The 23331-nt window shown below is 52.2% G+C and overlaps 1 protein-coding gene across 13 annotated transcripts in view; it reads left to right on the forward strand.

The window, feature by feature from the left end:
- RAP1GAP2 (RAP1 GTPase activating protein 2) overlaps positions 1-23331 on the forward strand; it is a 214499-nt gene that overhangs the window by 186233 nt on the left and 4935 nt on the right. For 9 of the 13 annotated variants that reach the window (XM_061143110.1, XM_061143113.1, XM_061143108.1 and 6 more), the window contains 10 exons: positions 2319-2390; positions 2903-2989; positions 4358-4492; positions 12695-12832; positions 14724-14854; positions 17797-17910; positions 18179-18296; positions 18793-18919; positions 22444-22520; positions 22933-22971. In XM_061143110.1, coding sequence (XP_060999093.1) covers positions 2319-2390; positions 2903-2989; positions 4358-4492; positions 12695-12832; positions 14724-14854; positions 17797-17910; positions 18179-18296; positions 18793-18919; positions 22444-22520; positions 22933-22941 — 1008 coding nt within the window. In that variant the 3' untranslated portion in view covers positions 22942-22971. The remainder of the gene's footprint in view (positions 1-2318; positions 2391-2902; positions 2990-4357; positions 4493-12694; positions 12833-14723; positions 14855-17796; positions 17911-18178; positions 18297-18792; positions 18920-22443; positions 22521-22932; positions 22972-23331) is intronic. The other 4 variants (XM_061143107.1, XM_061143109.1, XM_061143112.1 and 1 more) reach the window with 2 other exon arrangements.

Raw genomic sequence — 23331 nt, forward strand, 5'->3', positions numbered from 1 at the left:
GCTGTCAGGGCAGGTGGGAACGTGGACTCATGACCTGGGGTGTGAGTGCCAGGAACATGAAACATCACATCGGAGTGTGTTTCACATGTGAATATCATCCTTACCCTGCTAGCTTGAAACTCCAGCTGAACCATCATTAGGAGTCTGTCCCCTCCCACACTCTTCAAGTTCTGCAAAAGCATCAGGAATCTTGTGTGAAGCAGACCACGGGCATGGGCTGCTATCTGTGTACCCGCTTCTCTTCACTACTGGTCTGTTGCTTGGGCAACTTTGTGGTCCCCTAAGGCTTCCAGGCCAAGTCTGGACAGGCAGGATCTTAGTAAGCCTGGAGTCGCTGGAGGCTCCCCGCCTCCCTGGTGCATCCTTGTTACCCATAGGCCCATGCCTCCTTCCACTTTCTAGTCCTGAAGAGTCTCTTCCCTGGAGTCACCTGCTGCCTCTCTCCTTATGAGCCCTGCCCCCACCCCTGCTGGGAGGCCTGGGCTGGATTTAGAAAACAGGAAGGTGAGGTTGTGTTTAGGCAGCTTCTGCTTTCAACTCAGCCACCCAACCGTCCCCAGGAGGAGGGAACAACAGAGGCCCGGGCATTTGGCTGGAAAAGGGTCAGGAGATGGAGCACGTGGGTGTCGAGAATGGCCGTCAAAGGAAGGCTCATCTCTCCTTTCTGTGGGCTTGTCTGGCTGGGTGGCTGGGATGGATTTAAGAGGACATCTTCCCCAATCAGCACAGACCTGTCTAATGCAAGCCTGAGAAGAAGGGGGCGTCGGGACGGGAGAAGGGCGAGCTGAGCCTGGCCTCTGGCCTCATCCCCGTCAGTAGCCTCTCAGTGGCCTCCCCTCCTCTCCCCCCAGTTTTGGCTCCGTGGGTGGAATTCTTGACTTGTGCCACGGGTGCATGGTGGGTGGTGGAGGGGGAACAGTTTGGCAGCTGGAACCAGCCAAAAATCACGTCAGTCAAACACACACCATTTCCTGACTCCAGGCACTGCAGGGGTGGGGGCTGGCGGGGTGGCGGCAGCTGCGAGGACAGCCCTGCGCTTGGGGAGAGAAAGTCATATTGACCGGCCCTCTCTGGCTCCCTCCCCCTCCAGACCCTGGCAGGGCCTTTCCTTGGCCAGGCTCCGAGCTGCCTGCTCACCCCGCCTGGCAGACTCTCTGCATCTGCCCTACTTCACAGGCCTGGGAGGCTGGCGGTGGACCAGGGCTGGGCTCACATTAGCAGCTGCCAGGGGAAGGGAGAGGGCAGAGTCTCCAGAGAGGCCTGCAGCCTTGTGGGCTGAGAGCAGGTGAAACCAGGGCACCTCTGTGCAGAGGTGGAGGAGAGGTGCAGGCATGGGTCCTGTCCCGAGCCTGGGAGACCCCAGAGCACCTCAGTGCCCCCCTCACCAAGTTCCTGCTCATGAGGCGGGCCGGAGGTGCACACCCCACCCAGAGCCTGGGACACCCCCACACAGAGCACCCCCACCCCTAATTCCCAGCCTCTCCATGTCCTCTCTGTAGGGTTAGCATCCTAGTCGAATGAGGTAATGAGATAGCATCTCCTGGGCTCTTGTTACTGCCTGAGAATTAGGACTCCCAGTCTGGGCTCTGGTGATCTGTTAGTTCAAGCCTCACCTAGTCTCACCGACCCTTTGTGTCTGAGACCAGGGCTCCCGAACGCCAGTCAACTCACGGCATAGAAACTCTTAGGTACAGACTCCTGGTTCCACCCCAGAGCTGCTGATTCAGTAGGTTCAGGGTGGAGCCCATGCCATTGGCATTTATTTTTAAACACTTGAAGGGATTTTGACGTCTGGCCAGGTTTGGGAGTCAGTGTTGTGGGAGAGAGCCCCAGAGCAGGGTTGGGAAGCTTTGGATTCTCTGTTCATCTCTGGGGTTCATCTCTGGAGCCTTTGCGGGGTTGGCTCCACGGCTCTGGGCATCTGGTTCCTCATCAGGGATCCAGGGCTGATAATTCTCCCTGTGTCCTCTCTGTAGGGTTAGCATCCCAGTTGAATGCGGTAATGAGATACCATCTCCTGGGCCCTTGTTACTGCCTTAGAACTGGGGTTCCAGGCTGCTCCTCAACCCCGTCCAGTTGTCTCTCTTCCGGCCTCGGGAATGCAGAGGAGGGCATGTAGATGGCTCTGTGCCATCCAGCCCCGTTTCTAGGAACAGTGACTCTGGTGTGCTGGCGATGGCTCAGGAGGCATCTTATATTCTCGGAAGGGGTGGAGGGAGAAGGGAAGTAGGCCCCCCAGGACCAGGGCTCTGAACGCTCATCATTCTCAGCCTGCGTCTCCTCCCTCCTGGCCCACACTAAGCCCCTCCGTGTTTCAGGTCGCAGTCACCGCACGGGAAGACGTGCCTGCCTTCGGCCCACCCCTACCCAGCCCCCCTGTTTTCCAGAAGGTAAGAAATTCTCCTTTCTGCCCCTCTCATATCTGAGACTCTAGGTTTTCACACCTGAGTGGCAGGGACTGCAGGGGGCCGAATTGGGCTAGAACTTTCAGGAGAACGTTCAGCAGGGTTAGGGGAATCTCCTCGTGTGGGGTCTCGCCCCATCTCTCCTTGTGCTGCCAGCCTGGCCTGCACAGGGCCTTTCATCAGGCTGCTTGACCCTGGGGTTGCCTTTCTGCCAAAAGAAGGGTTTTACGCCATGATCCAGTCCCAGGAGCCCTGGGCACAGATGGCTTGCAGTCATGGAAATGCCACTGTGGGGTGTGAGGGTTGGTTTCCCAGCCTCAGGGAAGCTGGTTTCCGCGTTGGTATCTTAGCAGGTGGGCTTGGGCTGGGCTAGAGATGATGAAGTGTCAGACCTTTGAGGGACTCTTCTCAGACCCTCTGTTCTGCCTACCTCTTCCTGTGGTTGAAGCCCTTTGGGCAACAACAGGTATAAGGGTGGGATGTCTTGTCTGTTCCAGGGCCCGGAGTTCAGGGAGTTTCTGCTCACCAAGCTCACCAACGCGGAGAACGCTTGCTGCAAGTCGGACAAGTTTGCGAAGCTGGAGGTGAGAGCATGGCTTCTGATCTTCCTCCTGCCCTCCCGGATAACCTTTTCTTGGGGGGTCTGTTCTTGGGGGCTGTTTAAGATGGGGAAGCACCATCTTTGCCCCTCTGAGCCTTCAGCCTGGTGTTGATATGGAGCTCTTTCTTGTGGGAACTCCATCCAAACTTTAGGTCTAGTCAACCATTCACCGATCAGCACCTACTGTGTGCTGGACTCTGTTCTGTTCACTGGGGTCCTGGGGTCCTGGAGACAGAGTTTCTGCCCTTAAAGAGCTTGTAGGCTGGTGGGACACAGGTCGGATACAGTGCACTGGACAGTGATGAAGGCCAGTACTGAGGTTGCTTCTGCCTCTGGGGAATGGAGGGTATGTTCAGGGAAGGCTTCTTGAAGGAGGTGGCCCTTGAGCTGCTGAATCTGGATATCTAATGAATCTTTTACCAGGAAGAAAGAATGAGAATGGTTATTCTAGGCGTGAAAAACAAACAGCATGAGCAAAGGCCAAGAAGATTCAGAGCACGACTTTGTGAGGGACTCTAGAGGATTGAATGTGGCCTGAGCATTCATGTGGGGTCTGGAATGGTGGGAGGCCCCTTTGGCAATGCTAGGGGGTCAGATCAAGAAAGGCTTCCAGCTAGAGGTGATGGGGCCCTAATAAAATACAGGAGAGTGTGGGAGAGAGGGGAGATTGAAGGGGAGGAGAGCAGGAAAGGTGGCCAGTTAGAAGCTATTATGGGAGTCCAAAAGACACAGTGACAGCTGCTTACACTGGGCGTAGGAAATGGTTAGAATCGGAAAGACATGATGTTTATAAGGGTGTGGGGAAGTGGATTTGTGAGGTGGCTCTTGAGCCTTTGGCTTGGGCTCTTTGCTAACATGGGGACCACTGAAGATGGGTTCTATCTAGACCTGCTATTTGGAGATGCTCACAAAGGCTAAGTTGCTGGAAGGGCTTGTTTTGGTCTGTGTGAATCCCCTCCCTCCACCGCTGTCCCCCCCCCCCCCGCCCCCCCCCCCCGCCCCCCCCCGGCAATGAAGACTATATACATGGCCCTGGATAAACATTTGGATGGAGAAGAGCTCTGGGTAGTTGGGTACATGCAGGTGGTGCCTGGGGCAGAGATCTGGGTGGGGAGTCATCAGGGCAGAGCCACGGGAGGGCGGGAAAAAGGGGCAGAGGGTAGAGGGCAGAAGGCCCAAGTTAGCTGCAGCATTTGTGAGTGTGGAGCCCAGACAGGAGGTACATCCACACTGTCACCCGGATGCAATTGATCAGAAGAGCAGCCCTTGGGCCAGGTGTCTGGATCCCCCCAGGGAGAGGGCACGGCTCTGCCACAAGTGCCAGCTTCACAACACCCCTCTTCCCTTCCAGGACCGGACGAGGGCCGCCCTCCTGGACAACCTTCACGATGAACTCCATGCCCACACTCAGGCCATGCTGGGACTGGGCCCAGAAGAGGACAAGTTTGAGAATGGGGGCCATGGGGGATTCCTGGAATCTTTTAAGGTAGAAGCACAAGAGTGGCTGGCTATTGCTAGGACAGCGAGGTGTGTGTGTGGATGGACCCAGGGAAGACAGCTGGGCAAAGTCCTTGTGATCCTGACCCCAGAGCCCAAGTGCCAGCCAGAGGGGGGCGGGCAGCAGGGGCATCACAGGTGTTTGCAGAGGGCAGGGGCATCGGGGAATGTGAATGGATTGGTCAAAAAGGTTATTTGGATTTTTCCATAACATCTCATGGGAAAACCTGAATGAACTTTTTGACCAAATCAATATTTTTCACTTACACACCAGGGGATAGGCTGAGTGAGGCTGAAGGGCTGCTTGAAATGTTACCCCTACAGGAGAGGTAGAGCCTTGTTTCAAACCCAGGTTTTCTGGTTTTTAGGTCCATGTTCTGCTGGATTGCCCATTGCAGAATGATTTGTAAAGCTGCCATTTTGGTGGCAGTATGTGTGGGGTTGGGTTGGACCTGCCCATATTAGAATCCCAGCCCTATGTGATCCTGGGCACAGTCTTTAAAGTCTATGAGCTGTGGATTCCTTACCAACAATACAGGGATGATCAATAGAACCTCTGTCGTGGAATCAGTGGGAAAACTCACTGAAATAATGCGTGGAAAAGTGCATGTGACCTGGAATACAAAAAGTGCTCAGTGGAAGTGTTAGCTGGTATTACTGTTTTCATGGAAAGTGAAAGCTTAATGCACATTATCCCATCAAAAACCTCACGACTGCCCTCTGTGCCCTGTGAGGAAGGCTGTTATTATGGGCACGATAATTTTGGTTTGATAATTCACACTCAGTTTTAATAATGATGGGTGTGATTTTACATGTGAGGAAGCTAAGACTCAAAGAGACAAAGCAGTTTGTCCCAAGTCACCCAGCAGACACGGGAGTTAAACCTGGGTCTGCCAGATTCCAAAGGCTCGTGTTCTTAACAGCTACATGACACTGCCTCCTGGTTCCTGACTCTGTTAGGACTCCACCCAGGCTAGCCTGGCCTGGGCAAGCCTGGGGTCCGTCCCTGGCTGCCAGGCTGGACCGCAGAGAGCAGGGCAGAGCTCTGCTGGCCTAGTTGGGGCCAGCTGCTGAGATTCCTCACAGGGGTGAGGGTAGGAGCCAAGCTGCTTGCCGAGGCTGGCGGGAGATTCCTGGGGCATCTGTTTCAGTCCTGATGGTCAGAGCCAGGCAGGGTGAAATAGAAATTGGGAGATCAAGAAGAAAGGGGGATGAGGGATAAGAGACGGACGAGATGAAAGGGGAGGAAGGAGGGAGCCAGGTTGGCTAGCCCAGCCATGAGTGGGGTGACCATGAGACCAGGTAATTGGGAAAACCTTCGTAGGCTCCCCCCACCCCCATCACAGCAAGCGCATCAAGCTGTTCCTGAGTCCCACAGTCAAGGTAATTCATGTAAGACTCGAGCTGCAGTTGGCTAGCTAACATCATGCTATATATTGCAGACGTGTAATGAAGCCTTTGCCGCTTTCGGTTTTGCAGGTTTTTTTCTGTATCGAGGAGTTAATAAATTAGTTTTTTAGATTTCAAATGTTTCTATAACCTGAAAAAGCTTGTAGGCTGTGGACAGTGGATAAAATGGCCCCAGCAGCTACAGACAGGTTGTGGGTCTAAGGGAGAGTGGCCTGAGGCCATTTGTCCAGGCTCTTGCCTCCGGCTGCAGAATTGGTAGATCTATCTTTGACTCCAGGGTGTCTGATCAAAAGGCTTTTCCAAGAGAGATGCTTAAAGACTTTATCATTGCTCATCTTTGATCCTATAATCCAGGGAATCCATCTTTTCAACCCTAAATCCTTCTAACTGTAGGCTGAAGATAGACTCACTTCTGCTTTCTGCTTCCCTGTCTGTCTTTAAGGTAGCTCTGTTGGGTAAGGGGAGGGGATAGTCATGTCATGGTCACTGTTACGGTCAGTCACACCGAGTAAACCTTCAGAGCTCTGCCAGTTATGATTAGCTTTTCTTTTGCAAACCTTGCTGGGAACATGAGCTCTTTCTCCCTGTCCCTTCCACTGTTGCTCACATGTCTCCCAAGCTGGGGGCAGGCCAGGTGTAGTGGCATGAAGCCCAGTAGATGGGAGGGTTCTGGTGTTTGGGCCGTGCCTGTGACCTTGCCTTTGGTCTGACACAGCTCAGGAAACCATCTCTAGTTTTGGTATTTCTTTAGGGGCCACTTGGGTGGTGTTGGGTGTCAAAATCACTGGCGTTCCCTTGGAACTCCTCACCTAGACCTCCGTGGAATCATTCATAGGAACAGTGCAGGAAATGACCTCAGGAAGAAAAGTTGCATGTTTCATCTCACTCCTGTCAAATTTCTCATCTCATAGGCACGTGGAAACAGAACTGAGAATTCCCAGAACTGAAAGCCATCTCAGCCCTCTCTCCCCTTGCCTCTGTGATTGTTCTTCCTCCACCTCCAGGGCAGACCTGGGCTGTGCTGCCTGGCACACTACTTAGAATAGCTCTTCATCTGTTACTTCAATCCCCTTGACTCTCATTTAAGCTTTTCTCTCATGAGAAACAGAACCATTCGTTTATGAGCATCTAGGCATGCTTTTCAAACTGAGATGCTTAGAGATATTCTGAGGAATCTGCCTGTTTTACAAACACTTTGAAATTTTGCACTTTTGCTTTAGATGAGTATCTATCTGGTGCTTCGCAGGTGGCGCTAGTGGTAAAGAACCTGCCTGCCAATGCAGGAGATGTAAGAGACGTGGGTTCAGTCCCTGGGTTGGGAAGATCCCCTGGAGAAGGAAATGGCAACCCACTCCACTAGCCTTGCCTGGAGAATCCCATGGACAGAGGAGCCGGGTGGGCTACATTCCATGGGGTTGCAAAGAGTCAGACATGACCGAAGTGACTTAGCACGCATGCACATGTAAGTATCCATCTATCTGTATGTGCATATTTCTAATTATAGAGGCTAAACTTTTACCTTGAAATTCACCATTAAAAGATATTTCTATGGACTAGATAGGTCTATTGCAGATACAGTCCAGGGACCACTGTTGTTGGAGGTCTGTGAACATATTTTTGGAGTCTTGCAAGAAGACTTTTCGTTAAAAGGAGTGTGCGTTACTGAAAAATAGTGACCTCTTGACTACTGTTCTTGAATGCCATTCTCAACCACTGCCAGCTGTTGGTGAAGTTTTTATTCATCCTGGCGGGCTACAGTCCAAAGGGGTGCAAAGAGTCGGAGATGACTGAGTGACGAAGCATGCATTCAATAAAAGGAAAAGAGTGATGATACTTGATGTATCCACATGCTATATGAAAGTCATTCAGTCATATCTGACTCTTTGCAACCCCATGGACTGAATTCTCTACGCCAGAATACTGGAGTGGGTAGCTTTTCCCTTCTCCATTTGATCTTCCTGACCCAGGAATCAAACTGGGGTCTCCTGCATTGCAGGCAGATTCTTTACCAACTGAGCTATCAGGGAATTAATACCCCAAGCAAGAAACACGGAGCTAGCCCTGCTAGGTAGCTAACCCTTCGCCAACCTCATCATCCCCCATGGAGGGGATGGTCACCCAGTGTTAGGGGAACTGGGACCACAGCAACCAGGGAGTGGTCAGGTGACTTCCTCCCAGCCTCTGAGGGTATGTGGTAGGTGATGCACTGGTCTTCTCTGACCCCTAGTGGCAGGAGAGGAGCACCGAGCTGCAGAAATCCCTGCAGAAATCCCTACAGTCAGGGCAGCCCTGTAGCTCGTGGCTTGGAGCTCTGGTCTGTCGAGGTGGAGATCCAGAGGGTTATTTCCTTATCCTACTGGGCTGCTAGAGGGACCAAAGACCTGGTATGGACCTCAGTACTTCCTGATTAGGAGCCATCTCAGCAGGCCAGCAATGAGCATCTTTCTCTCCAAGGCCCCTGCCTCTGGTGCTTGCCTGGTATCAGTAGGCATGTCCCCATTAGTGCTCATGTCTGGGCACTGTGTCTTGAGTTAAACTGGAACACTCACAAAACCCATCTGTAAGCGTGCGAGGTTTGTGGTTGACCCGGAGGAGACGTGCTTCCTCCATGATGCTAACTGGTACTCAGCTCCCTTCCCCAGCTGAAATGAAGTGACGTGAGCAGGTGCCCAGAAAGTGACTCCCTCTCTCCTTTCTGACTCCCCCAGAGGAGAACTCATTTGAAGGTAAGCCAGGAGGTGAACTGAGGGCTGGGAAACCCTAGTGACTGGGGATGGCGATGCAACCGGTGGTGGTTGGCTGGGAAGAGAGCAGACTGTGAGGACAGGTAGGGATAGTTGTGTGAATTGGGAATAGACGAGTCAGAGACTCCAAGGGCTGGAAATGTTAAGATTTCAGATCAGTGCACAGAAGACCTTTCCAAAGGTCATGCTGTCTGCGGCTGGCACAGGCAGCCTTGAAAGCAGTGGAGCTTGTCCCTGGGAAGCAGAGGGGCGATGCACTGTGGCCTGGGTGTGCTGGGGAGAGTGGGAACAGGTGCAGTTGGTCCCTGCAGAGCTGATGCTCCTGCAAAGGCTTCATGTGCCTTCTTCTTCCCACAGCACTGCCCTCTGCTTCTGTCTTCTGCCCAACATGAGAAGCCCAGCGCTGCCAGCTCTACATCAGGTTGAAACTGATGGAATACTTTAGACCAAGTCACTGGGTGATTTTGTCCGAATCAAGCGTTATTTTAGGGTTTGGAGGGAGCCATTGTCTCTCTCTCCTTCGGTCCCTAAGGGTGGAGGAGGAGGGCTGACTCTGAGCACGCAGGTATCACACCAGGTGTCTGGCACACCCATGTCATCCTCATGTTTATGGACAAGAGGACTGTCACCGAGAGGCTCACGTGCTCTACTGGGAAGAACCAGGATGCAAACTACCCCCTGTTTGCTTTGAGCAGCAGATGGCTGCCTGGCACATCCCTGGAATTCCCTGTCAGTCCCTTATCTGTCATTCTTGTCTTGTTGACTCAGACAGTGGCACCAGGGGCATTCAAGAAGATTCTTCCCTGACATCACTGTTGGAAATATTTTTTTTGGGGGGGGGAGTGGGGAGTGGAGGTGTTAAAGCTTCATGGTTTCTGACCACCTGTAGTCCATCAACCAGTTGAATTATATGTTGAATCTGAGCCACTTTTGGGATCCTAGAGCCCTTGTATTGAGAGCCCAGGTTCTGAGTTTGGGTCCTGGCTCCATCTCTTACCTGCAGTGTGACCTGGGTCATCATTTACCTCTAGGGACCTTTTCTATCGGTGCTGTCCTCTCTGCATCTAAGAGTGGCAGGATTCCATAAGATCGTGTACGTGGAGCTCAGTAGATCAGATCCCATCACACAGGGCTTATTACCCATGTCAGATGTTCTCTGGAAAGAGACAGCAGGGAACACATCAGAACATAAATGACTAGGTGACATGGTGTTGTTGATGACTAGTGTTGGTGGCACCTGAGGGCACCCATGGAATGAAGTGATGCTGAGATTTATGGAGCACTTGATTCATTTAAGGATCTTTGATGTTTATCTGGGGACTCCCTAGCATGGTACCTACTTTCCTTGCCTTTAGTTCTCCAAAGGGTCCATGACTTACTGTTCTTTGCATGATGAAATGAATAGGATGTGGTGGCTGTTTCAACCATGTTGCAGTAAACTGTTGCTCAGTGACTCTGTCTTGTGGCCTAGAAAAGGAGAGAGGAGGAAAGAGATGAGATCCCTTAAGGGGTGTCTTTGGCTCAGATGGGAGAGGCTAGGTGGCATGAAGAATGTGAGGTTGGTAGGTTCCATGCTTATTTGCAAACAGTGTTCCTTCCTGAATCAGCTTCCCTTGTCAGGATGGAAAGGCAGGCAGGTTGTGGTTCTCAGTGGGGCCAAAGCTTGAATTCCTGACCTTGAGGAAACACCCCCAGGGGGTCTGGTGTGTGGGTTGGGGGCACCATTCGTGCTGATTTCTTGGGACTGCCATGCTGCAGACCAAGCTTTTCTCTCGATACTTTAAGGGAGGGAAGGAGGTTAGCCCTTCCACATGAGGCCATCTCGTGGAGTATGTAAGCTGACACATGCATGTGTGAGTGTGGGAATGAACCCGGTGAGGGCGGGAGCTGTGTCCACATGTTTATCCATCCATGTCAGTTTTCTGAAGCTGAGGTTCTGCTGGCTCACACGATAAGGAAAGTCTGTTACCCAAGGTGGCTCATGGTCATCCAGGTTTCTTTTCCTTTCCCCTCTGGCATCCTCAGCTCGTCAGCTTTGTCCCTCAGGCTTGATGCCTCTTGGCCCCAAGGTGGCTGCTGTGGTTTTAGAAGCAGACACATCACATCTCTTTTGGGGGTCATTGAGTAAACCTTTCCCCAAAGCCCCCAGAAGGTGTCCCCTCATGTTCCACCGGCAGGGGGATGGGGGTCATGATTTACTCCTTTGTCTCAAGGAGGAAGAGGGGACATTGGATCAATGGTGGCTCTTCTATTAAAAAGTGGCATGGCAGTGGAGGGGAAAGGCACCTGATTGTGAGCAACTAAGGATATCTGCATCCACATATGTTTGTATGCAGACCTGAGGTCCTGGGGCCCTGGACAGCTAATGACTGCAGAGGGCGCCCCCTACTGGCCCTGGGTCTTTGGCGTCACCCTACTTTTAAGGAACGAGTTCTGTTCCCTTAGCTGACGTGTATGCTTCTTGGGGGCAGGGACTGCGTCTTCTACTTCTTTGACTCCCTTCCCTTAAATCTCCTTATTCCTGGCACAGTGCTGGGCACAAGGGAGGCACACAACAAATGCTTATGACTGACAGCAGAGTAGCCACATACGAGGGTTATTTATGATGCGCTGGGCCCTCCGTATGTAAGCTCACCAGAGCCCTGCAGTGTAGATCTCCTCCGTTCCACTTCAGGTAAGTCTCAGAAAAGCCAAGGAACCTACCAGGGGCCCCAGCTAATCTACCAGCTGAGAGGTTGTGGGGCAGAGAGTCCAGATATAGGTCCTGGCAGATGGACCCTGGTACCCCATGCTGGTGACCTCTAAGCTGCATTACCTCCTGGCTGTATTATTGAGTCACCGAATGAGTGATTAAAGGGAAGTGATGGGAAACTTTGGGGGTCACCAGAGAGAATTTCCCTTCCTAGACATTCAGGTCATCTTTGAAGGTGTCCAGAACCAGGGAGTATCATCTACGTGGTGGGCAGGATCCTGTGGGCCTTCCCTTGTCAGGAAATCCTCCCCTGGGTCAAGCTGAGCACTGCCTCTGGAGGACCACTGCCCGTGAATCTGATTCCAGAACCACATTGGTCTGCAGAGCCGCCTGAGGGTGCAGTCATCACCTCCCCAGACCATCCCTGCTGAGGGCTCAGCAGCCTTGATTTGAGCTCTTCTCATCCCTGCCTGCTCTGTGACAAGCCTCTGGCCATCCTCGTTGTCCCCTCCTGGACACGTCACTGTTTGCCCACATGCCCTTTGGGCTTTGGTGATCCTACATGGGCCTGAGCAGTTCCACGCCCCCACCGAGAACCCACGTCTCTGCCCAGTCTGAGCATACATCTCTTCTTCCAGCAGCTGTGTGAGGTTGGAGGCTTGTCTTCATAGTCTCTTAAGCCCCTGCAACTGCAAGGGAGGCTCAGTGCGTGGATTAGTAAGAGCTCCTTATGGTTCAGCAAGGTGAATGTATTCCACATTGCACACAGCACACTTTGGGATGACGGCAGTAGGGCTAGCTGGTGCCTAAATATAGAAATATGTTTAATTTGTGCAAGAAAAAGTCAGATTGGGGTCAGGCACATGACCATATTTAGTCCCCACGTGATGCTGCATGGAGTGCATCATTCTCGTTTTACAGATGAGGAAGCTGTCGCTTGGAGAGGTGGTAGCCAGACAAGGGTCACCTGGGTTTACTGGGCTGTCCAAACCTCTCTTTCCTCACCTGTAAGATGAAGATAACAGCCTTTGTCCACCTTGCCAGGAGCTGGGGCATTGGCCCCTCAGGCTCCTTCTGGCTGGTGTCCTCTCTGACCTCTGCCTGCAAACAGCCACCCATGCCCAGAGCATGGAGTATATGAAAATAATCTGCAAACAGTAGTGAGTGTGGTGTGGGCCACACACACAGTGTGTGTGTGTGTGTGTGTGTGTGTGTGTGTGTGTGTGTGTGTGTGTAATCGTGTGTACATGCTGAAGGCTCGTTTGCAGACCCTGTTAATCGGACAGGGTCATCGAGAGGGACCAGACTCCAGCCCTTAGGCCTCTGTCATCTGCTGTCCCCGCAGAGGGCCATCCGCGTGCGCAGCCACTCCATGGAGACCATGGTGAGCAGCCAGAAGAAGCAGCACAGCGGGGGCATCCCTGGCAGCCTCAGCGGGGGCATCACCCATAACAGCGTGGAGGTCACCAAGACGACCTTCTCGGTGAGAGCCGCTGGCCCGGGGGTGGCACCTGGGACCTGGGGAGGGTCCTCCAGGCCCCAGTGTGGGAGTGGGGAGCTGGGACCAGGGGACTTAGAGCAGGGACGACAGAGGGAAACTAAGGTTGTTTGGGGAGTGAGCCCAGGCCCTGCCTCTGAAATGGAGCCTGCATCCCTGGGGTTGGCCCGGCCTAGAGTCCAGTATTCTTGGCTGGAGAATCCCAGGGATGGAGGAGTCTGGTGTGCTACTGTCTATGGGGTTACACAGAGTCAGACATGACTGAAGTGACTTAGCAGCAGCAGCAGCAGAGGCCCTTTTGTTGTCCTGTTCCCTGAGTTTCCTCGACCACTGAGCCATCCTCAGGGCCAACCCTGCAAAATGGTCCTGAAGTGAGTCTCTTTGCTTGGGGGCTTGGGACCCCTGACTGTAAGAGGCGTGTCCTTGCTTTGTTCTTATTAATGATAACAGTAGCTGTCTCCTACCCTGCCCCCGCCCCTGCCCCCTTACCCCTGCCCACCTCGCTTGCTATGCACTAGGCACTGAGCTATATCATTCATGAACATTATCTGATCTGTTCCCTGACAGCTCATGGAGGAAAAGGAGGCCCCGAGGGTTTAAGTGACTTGCTACAAGTCACCCAGCTAAGCTGAAGAGCTAGGATTTGAATGTAGGTCTCCCTAATCCAAAGTCTGAGTTCTTAGTCACCGCGTAGACGGTTCCCAAGGAAGGAAACTGGCAGGTCTGTGGGTTTTAGTCTGGTCAGCTCACACCAGAGGCTGGACAGACAAGGAGCCCGTCAGTTCTTTAAAAAAGCAAAGTGACTTTGCATTTGCATGGATTAGACTTTTTTCTTTTCTTTTCAGAACATGTCCACCACGATACTAATCATTAGTAGTATAAATAATGTTCCACAATTTATTTATTTATTTTTGGCCGTACTCCATGGCACATAGAACTTTAGTTCCCCAACCTTAGTTCCATGCTTCCTGCATTGGAAAATGGTCTTAACCACTGGACTGCCAGGGGAGTCCCTTGCACAATTCATTTAATGTATCAAATATTTTCATAGCTATTATCTGATTCCTCCCCCAAGGTCTGTGAATGAGCAGGGCAGGACAGTTTTATCTTTATTCTGTGGATGAAGAGACTGAGGCCCAGAGGGTTTTGTCACTTGCCTGAGGTTGAATAGCACATGGAGGGCAGAAGTCGGGACCTGGGTTAGGAGCCTGGTGGGCTCTGAAGGTTGGCCATAGGTTCTCGTCTCCCCCTCCACGGTCTCCCAGCTCTCCATGGTCTCCTTGCATGTGGCTGAAGCAGAGCCGCATTCTTGGGCTCCCCCTGCCTGGGGCCGTGTGTGCACCTGACTCTGCTGCTTGCAGTCTGTCTTATTATTGGGTCCAATCTGTGACACCAGCTTGGACCCATTTCTTGGTAGAGTCAGGAGCCCTGGGCACATGTGCTTGTCTATTGGCAGTTTGCCATATGGCCTAGGCCAATTCTCCTCATCCCTGGGCTCCTTAGCATCCTCACTGGTAAAAGCCAGAGACTGGTCCAGGTCTCTCTCAGGACTCTCAGCTCTGTGGTTCTCAGTCTGAGTCATCCTGCCCTTCTAAATATGTGGGGCTCTCCTTAGGGTGCCCCTGACCTCCAGGAATTCTGGTCTTTGGTAGAGTGTTACCTGGGTAACAGGTGTGGCTTAAGAACACAGGAAAACAGGCTGCAGGTGGCTTGAGTCTCAGGGTCCCAGCTCCCATTCCCCCATTATTAGATCTCACCTTCCTGGCTGCCTTGCTGATTTCTGGGGTCTCCTCCAGACCAGGGCCTATTTGTAGGTGGGAAAGGGTGATGAGGAGAAGGAGGGCTGAGTTTGGGGGGTCAGCACTCACTCTGGCAGTTTCATTGGCAGCCTCCGGTGGCGGTGGCAACGGCGAAGAACCAGTCACGGAGCCCCATAAAGCGGAGGTCGGGGCTCTTCCCCCGTCTGCACACGGGCTCTGAAGGCCAAGGGGACAGCCGGACACGATGGTAACTGTCAGTTCTCACCACTGCTGCAGCTGTCAGAGGCCAGCCTTGGGGAGGGCTTGGCATAGATCGGGAGATGGCTTCCTGTTGAACCTGGTCCCCACTTCAGACACCTGCACGCCCCCTTGTCACTCATTCAGCTCTTTATCCACCGAGGCAGATTTGAGCGATCTCTGCACAGGACTTTCCAAAATTTGCATTTTGACCCAAACTAGAAACACCGTTGGGCTTCCCAGGTGGCGCTGGTGGTAAAGAACCCGCCTGCCAATGCAGGAGACATACGAGTTGGGGAGATCCCCTGGAGGAGGGCATGGCAACCCACTCTCTTGCCTGGAGAATCCCATGGACAGAGGAGCCTGGTGGGCTACAGTCCATAGGGGTGCAAAGAATTGGTCATGACTGAAGCAACTTAGCATGCGCGCATGCAGAAATGTCACTACTGTTCTTATCTTTCTTTGCCTCCTTCTTCAGTGCTTACTCAGATGTCAGCTCTTACGGCAACCTTTGCCTGATTCTAACAGGCAAAGTTCATCAAACCTCCTCTGGGTTTCTAGAATGCTCTTTCTCCCTCTTTTTTGTTTTAAAACAACTCTCATATTGCATCATACTTCACCTGTTCCTGATAATGGTCTTTCTGATCATTTAATCATTGAGCCCACTTATCATTTAATTCAGTAAGCAGCATCACTGAGTGCCTGCCCCATGCTGGGCTCCAGGCTCTGTCAAGAGCTACAGAAGATGAAAACTTACCTTCCAGAAGCTCACCATCTTATAAAGGGAAGGGAGGCATTGGTGTCCAGGCCTCCAAGTTGTCTGTCTGCAGCCCTGGATGGTGCATCATCCCCTGGGCTTGAGCATGCAGGACCAGGGACAGGTTTATAGAAGGGGCTGAAAAAGCTCTATCTGAAACCTGTAAATGTGAGTAAGTCCTTGTGGGCCCCCCAGGAGAGAAGGGCAGAGTTGGGAGTGATCAGACTGCAGGTCTTGAGCTTAGGAGAGAGCTCTTGACTGGAGAAGGAGAGACAGGAGCTCCTGGGGTGGGGTGATGTTTAAAGAGGGACCAAAGAATATGGCCACACCACAGGGTGTATAGAATGCCTGGGGAAGACCTGCGTTTAGGGGCAAGTGGAGAGAGGAAAGCCAGTAAGGAAGATCGGGGAGAAGAAGAAAGAGGAGAGAGCCTGGAGATGCAGGGGTAGGGGATGGATCTCAGAGGCCAGGAGAAGAGACATTCCTGGAGGGAGAGTCAGCTGTGCCAAGCACACAGAGAAGTCCAACTCAAAGACCCAAACCCCGGCTTGGGTTGACAACCAGGAGATCATTGTGAAAGTGTTAGTTGCTCAATTGTGTCTGACTCTTTGAGACCCCATGAGACTAGCCTCTGTCCGTGGAATTCTCCAGGCAAGAATACTGAAGTGGGTAGCCATTTACTTCTCCAGGGGATCATTCCAACCCAGGGATTGAACCTGGGTCTGCCACATTACAGGCACATTCTTACCTGTCTGAGCCACTGGGAAGCCCTAGGAGGTCATTAGCACCTCATTAAAAGTGCATTGAGGCACTTCCTGCCTCTGGGATGGCTCTAATAATAATAATAAAAAGACAAATAATAACACATGTTGGTGAGGATATGGAGAAATTGGAACTCCCTTGCATAGCTGGTGGGAGTGTAAAATAATGCAAAGTTCCTCAGAGGGTTAAACAGAGAGTTACTGAATGACCCAGCAGTTCCACTCCTAGGTATGTACTCAGGAGAAAGAATATATATGTCTATATAAAAAGTAGCATGCAGATATTCCTAACAGCATTCTTCATAATAGCCCAAAGTGAAAATAGTCCAAATGTTCATCACTCGAAAAATGGATAACTGAAATGTGGTATATCCATAACATGGAATATTACTTTGCAATAAAAAATAATGAAATTAGCATGGAATATTGCTTCCAGTAAAAAGTAGTGAAATAACATAGTACCTACTACAGCATAGATGAACTTTGAAAATGCTATGCTAAGTAAAAGAAGCCAGTCACAAAAAGACCACACTACATTGTATGATTCCATTTATATGGAATATCCTGAATAGGCCAATCCATAGAGACAGTCAACCAGTGACTGTCGGGGGGAGGGGAGAATGGGCAGCTATTGTAAGTGCATCCAGAGTTTCTTTCAGGGGAGGCTGAAATATTCTGAAATTAGATTGTGGTGATAGTTGTACAACTCTGTGAATAGACTGAAAACCATTGAATTGCACACTTTAAGTGGGTGAATTGTATAAGGATTATTTCTCAATAAAGCTATTATAAAAATAAAAGTGCATTGAAGACAGGGCCATCATGTCTCCAAAAGTGAGCAGGGCAGTGGGCGTCAGGACCTGGTCTTTGTTAAGCAAGAAGAGGAAGAAACCCTGGAGCCCCAGACTGAAAGTGACCCACTTCCCAGCACAAGGGCCGCTTCATTACCTGGACCCAGGGAGCTCATTTTACAGTCTGTGTGAAGTGTGGCCTCTGGAGTTGAGCAGTGGGTGGCCTGGATAGCACCCTGGGGAGCCCATGTGCATTGTTTTTTTCTTTTTTTTCCCATTGAGGGGTGGTTGTCCCAGACCCCCTCCATTCCCTTTGTGGGTTGCTCTTGACCTAGAGCTCTGCTGCGTGAGATGGCCAGCCTGGGGTGGGGGAAGGTGGACTTGGGCTCGGGTGTACCAGCCTAGAGCTCTCGCTTGATGGCTCTTGACTCTCACCCGGGAGCCTGGAGTCGCCTCTGAGGGCACAGAGGACCTGGTGGTCTGCCGCAGTGTCTGGGGCGGTCTGGGTGGGAGTGGAGGTCCTGGTGGCCATGCTGTCAGGAGGGCACTGTGACCCCACAGGTCCCCATGGTGCTGAGTGCTGGGTGGGGGGCGGTTGTGGACTGGCCCCTGGCCTCACTCCTCTTCATCCTCACTTCCTCAGTGACAGTGCGTCCAGCAACCCCAAGACCCCAGAGGGCGGACACTCTTCTCAGGAGATAAAGTCTGAGACCTCATCCAACCCCAGTTCTCCGGAAATCTGCCCCAACAAGGAGAAGTAAGAGGGCGAGGGTGGGGGTAGGGGGGGCTTTAGCCATCCGGGGCCCCAGAATATGTGCTCCACTCCCGGCTGGCTGACAACCAGCTTCTCTTGCCTTGGGAACTCTCTGGAACACAAAAACCAACACCAAAGCAGGGGCCTGTGGGGGGCTGCTGGGGGGCAAGCTCAGGTCTGCCCGGCCTGCCTTACCCTCTGTCTCAGGGAGGGCCTGTGGGGGGCGTCTCGGCGTGTGACCAGGGCCTGCCTGCCTTCCTGTTCCCTGCAGGCCCTTCATCAAATTGAAGGAGAACGGCCGAGCCAACATCTCCCGCTCCTCCTCCAGCACCAGCAGCTTCAGCAGCACGGCGGGGGAGGGCGAGGCCATGGAGGAGTGTGACAGTGGGGTAGGTGTGGCCCCGTCCAACCCTGGGGAGCAGCGAGGGGCACCCTGGGCCCAGGGGAATACTGCTCTGTGCATTAAAATAGCTCCTGTGGGCAGAGCCTCACGCAGGCTCGGCAGATTAAAGGGGAAGTGAGGAAACGGGAGAAGGCCCAGTCAGTGATCTCCACCCTCTGGGAGCAGTGGTGCAGGGTGGGGTGGAGGGTCCTCCCTCAGAGTGACACCCCCTCCCTCCTCAGAGTGATACTCCCTCAGGAGTATCAGCAGCAGGGGTCAGAGGTCAGACTGAATGGTGCCCGTGCAGTGGGCTTCCCAGCTGAAGGAGGGCTCAGCTCTCTCCATGGGACTGGGTCAGGGGCAATTCTTGGGGGAGCAGGGGAGAGGTTGGAGTTGAGGTTGGAGGCAACAGAGGGAAAGAGCAGGTCCAAGTGGGGTAGTAGGAACCTGTCTCAGGCCTGCCGAGGGTGGGACTGCCCGGCTCACCCAGCCTCTCTCCCCAGAGCAGCCAGCCGTCCACAACCTCTCCCTTCAAGCAGGAGGTGTTTGTCTACAGCCCGTCCCCAAGCAGCGAGAGCCCCAGCCTGGGGGCAGCCGCCACCCCCATCATCATGAGCCGGAGTCCAACAGGTGGGTGGTGTCTCGTGGGCAGTGTGGACCATGTGGCTGGCGGGGGCGGGGCTGTGGCCTGGCCGCAGTTGTTGGGGTTCGAGCCCCAGGCACGCTCAATTGTCCTGTTTCCATTTCAACCCCAAAGTGTTAGGGCCTCCAGCTCTGCCGGCTCACCACATCTGTTCATCACCCTCCAGAGGCTGTGTTCTCATCCCCTCCTTACTTGTGGGGAAACTGAGGCTCGGAGAGTTCAGTGCTTTGCCAGAGGCATTGAGGCTGTGTGATTGGAAAGCTGAGGCTCTTTCCCCTGACCTCTCCGTTACCCCGTCACCGACCCAGGGCCTCTCTGTCATAGCACCATCTTGATAATACAGTGATAAGGAGTGGGAAGCGTGGTGCAGGTGGACGGAACCGCAGTGGGGAGGCCTGGGGGGAGCCCAGAGGCCGCGTCTGGACCCACGTGTGGTTCAGTGCTGCTGGAGTGCATGGAGGGGGACGTGTCCGAGGGGATACAGTGGTTAGACAGTAGGACCACCACGGGGACCCTGGTGAGGATTTTGCTTCATCCTGCCCCCAGTGGGAGACATTGGAGGGCCTTCAGTCTTTAAAGGCCCTTAACTAGAAGGAGGAGAGAGACTGTTTTGGTGGCTGCAGCTGGCTGAATAGAAAGGGTTGGTGGGGAGTGGATGCAGGGAGGGAGAGCATTGAGGGGTCACAGTGAGTGGTGAGGAGTCACAGGGCCATGGGATAGTGTCTGGGGTGATGGGAGAAGGATGTGGATTCAAGGGGTGCCCAGCTCAGTAGTGAGGGCTCAGGGAAGACAAAGAGTGTGGGCCCTTCAGGGTTCTGTGATCCCTGCAGTCAGGCAGAGAAGGAGGAGCCAGCTCTGGGGAGCCAGTGAGGGGTTGGAGCCCAAGGGATGTCTAAGCAGACATGTGTGGTTGGCCTCACTGGGCACTGGGCGTGCCTGGAAATCAGACAGTTGGTCCTGACCCTGAGGAGGGCAGTATTATGTAGTGGAGGACTCTGGAGCTTGGCTCCAAATCCTGGGTCTTTCACTTACTAGTGATGTGCCAATGGGCAGGTTACTGAGCCTTTTCTGTGCCTCCGTTTCCCCAAATGGAAAATGGAGGGAGCAGAATATTTCCTGCCTCACGTAGTTGGTTGTGTGATGAGTAAATGAACTTATGGTTGTAAGAGACGCAGAACTGTTAGCCTAAGTATTTGTTGAATAACAGGAAGAAAACAATAGCTTAATGAGTGATTCTCAACTAGGGGTGATGCTGCTTCCTAGGGCATGCTTTTTGGTGTCTGGAGGATTTTTGATTTTCATGATTGTGGGAGAGGAGTGTCCTGCTGGCATCTCCTGGGAAGAAGTCAGGAATGCTGCTAAGCACCCTACAGTGTACAAGGCAGCCCCCTGCCCCCCCACCCCACCCCCCTGCCCCCAACAGAGTTATCTGGCCCATAATGTCAGGCTGGTGTTGAGGAACTTTAGTCTAAATGATATAAACATTTAAGGCCAGTGGGCCAGTAGGGTCATTTAAACCACGGTGCTTCTGGGGTTCTCATGGTGAAGAAATGTTGACAAATGATGACATACGATGTTAGGGATAAAGAGAAGGCATGGTTCCCAACTAAACAATTGTTTATGTTAGGGCGGCAATCCCCTGTGGCTGAGCAGCTGTGGAGCTGGGTTCTGATCCCGGTGCAGTGTTGACAGGCCCACCTCTCTGAGTCTCAGTTTCCTCATCTATAAAGTGGGGTAGTAATGTAAATTCCCAGATTTTTTTTTCAACAAGGCTTATTAATTAAATATTGAAGGAATGATTGAATCTGTAACCAAGCCTGGATCCTACATGATATTAAATAAATATCCAAATAAATAAGGTTTTGAGTAAAAGGAGGTTTAGAGTGTGACTTGCTGAAGGTCACCTAGGGCAGATGGGGACCTCCAATAGGTCTGTGATTCCTGCAAGTGCTTATTGCACCCCCACCTCCCATGAAGTGTTTAACCCTGGGGGGGGGGCTGCCTCTCACTCCCAGCCCCAGAAGAGTTGTGCTTTATACCTGTAGGACTGGAGTGGGCTTGTGGAGACCTGGAAACCTGTTTTAGAGGAAGAGACAGGGCGGAGGGGAGGGAGCTGGCTGGGAGGGCTTGACATCTGGTCTTCCATAATCTCCAATGCCATGGTCATTGGTCATTTCATACGTGAGCTCCCTGGGGTCCTGAGAGGGTGCTGGCGGCTCACACCGAGAGGTAATCATAGCACCGAGTGGAAGCCTTGAATATAAAGCACCAAGAGTAAGTCAGCAATTTCTAGATGGAGTGTACTAAGCTGTAGATTATCTCAGCCAGGGGAAAATCAGAAAGCCAAGTGAGCTCCCTGCCAGTGGTGTGCTGTCAGCATTTAACAACTGGCTGTCCCACCACACACACACACACACACACACACACACACACACACGTTTACTTAAATTTTACTGATATAAAGGAGCTGAAGCACATAATTTATAAATAATGATATTAATAAAATATGCAACATTCTTTACTATAAATTCCTCAGAGTCAATTGATTCTCACAAAATGCTTTTATTGATATTTGCCCAACCTTTGTATCCATAGAAAACATAAAGTTCCAGATGATGAATGAGTGTAGTTGTCTTGACATGAATGATGATTGATATTATTCTGTCAGTGAAGTGAGCAGCTTCTCTGCTGAATCAGATAATAGTTTTCAAATATGAAAAGAGTGTTTTCTCAGTTTTTTGTGCCATTCACAATGTAATGACTAGAGACAAACAGATTATCAAGTATAATCTGTTCTGTTAACATATGCTCCATGAGTTTCTTATGTCTAGACAAGAAAACATTAAATGAAGCTCTGATTTGTAGTGTTTGCTGACTTCTGTGGTGTGACTCTTCCTGGCTGATCTCAAGTATCCGTGTGACGTGGAGTTGGGAAGAACTAACTGACATAACAGGGGCTTCCCTGATGGCTCACTGGTAAAGAATCCGCCTGTGGTGCAGGAGACGCGGATTGGATTCCTGCATCAGGAGATCCCCTGGAGGAAGGCGTGGCAACCCACTCCAGTATTCTTGCCTGGAGAATCCCATGGACAGAGGAGCTTGGTGGGCTGCAGTCTACAGGGTCACAAAGAGTTGGACGTGCCTGAGCGATGTGTGAGCGACTAAGCACGCACATGCATCAGACATAATAGACGTAAATAATCTTAGGAGAATAAATAATAGTAAAATGTACTGAAATAACTAGATGACTTCTGAGTATTTACTACCTTTGATGAATATAATTTAATTGTAAGCTTGTAGAATTAAAAAAAGATAACTGTGTGTAACAACCAGCTCATGACATTTCTAAAAATGTGAGAATTGTCTCTTGTGAATCAGCACAGGTCAGCTAGAGTGCCTAGTGGAGAGGACGCCCCCTGCTTCTCTGGGGTTCCCTATCCAGCTCCTACCCGCCAGCCCCAGTGACCTCTGTAGCCCCACCCTCCTCTCAAGGGCATTCTTCTTTTTCTAGACGTCAAAAGCAGAAACTCCCCGAGGTCAAACCTGAAATTCCGCTTTGATAAGCTCAGCCATGCCAGCTCCAGTGCGGTAAGGATCTAGGGACATGGGGGGAGCCGGGGGAGCCTTCCACCTACCATGTGCCCATCTCCTCCAGAAGCCAGCCATCCTTCCTGGGGTTGGAGGAAGAGGGTGCCTCACACCTCACATAGGGGCAGGGAGGAAGCTCTGGTCTGATCTGCGGGTGCCATTGGTCCCCCATTGGTCCCCATGGTGCAGGCATCAGCCTGGGGTTCATCATCCATCTTTCCATACCTCCTGTATCAGAGCCACACCCTTGGACACAGGCGGATGCAGGTTGGAAACTGTTGGCTCCCGGGGCCTCATGTCCCTTCCCAGGCTCTCTGAAGAGATGAGCACCAAATATACAGAAGCTGTGTTGTCAGTGGGGATTATGTGGTCTGGTGATTTAAAACTCTCATACGGATTTTTCTTGAAACAGGGTCACTAATGTGAAAGAGGAGTCCTTCGCTTGTCAAAGGTGGGTCAGGTGTTGGTCCTGCTGAGGCCACGAGGGAGGGTGTGTCACTAAGATCCGGAGTGCTGGTGGTCTGATAGCCAGAGAATGGCCAGAGAGATTCTGACTGCCGGGGAGGGCCAGTGCCTCTTCCCTGGAGTCTCTATGGTGGGACTCAGGTCTGGATGGAGAAGAGGGCACATGGCCTCGGGTGCCCTGGTGGTCTGATAGCCAGAGAATGGCCAGAGAGATTCTGACTGCCGGGGAGGGCCAGTGCCTCTTCCCTGGAGTCTCTATGGTGGGACTCAGGTCTGGATGGAGAAGAGGGCACATGGCCTCAGGGTTGCCTGATCGGATTGGACCCGGCTCACTGAGCATCTCCCT

Source organism: Dama dama, chromosome 5, assembly GCF_033118175.1.
Source record: "Dama dama isolate Ldn47 chromosome 5, ASM3311817v1, whole genome shotgun sequence".
Classification (NCBI taxonomy): domain Eukaryota; kingdom Metazoa; phylum Chordata; class Mammalia; order Artiodactyla; family Cervidae; genus Dama; species Dama dama.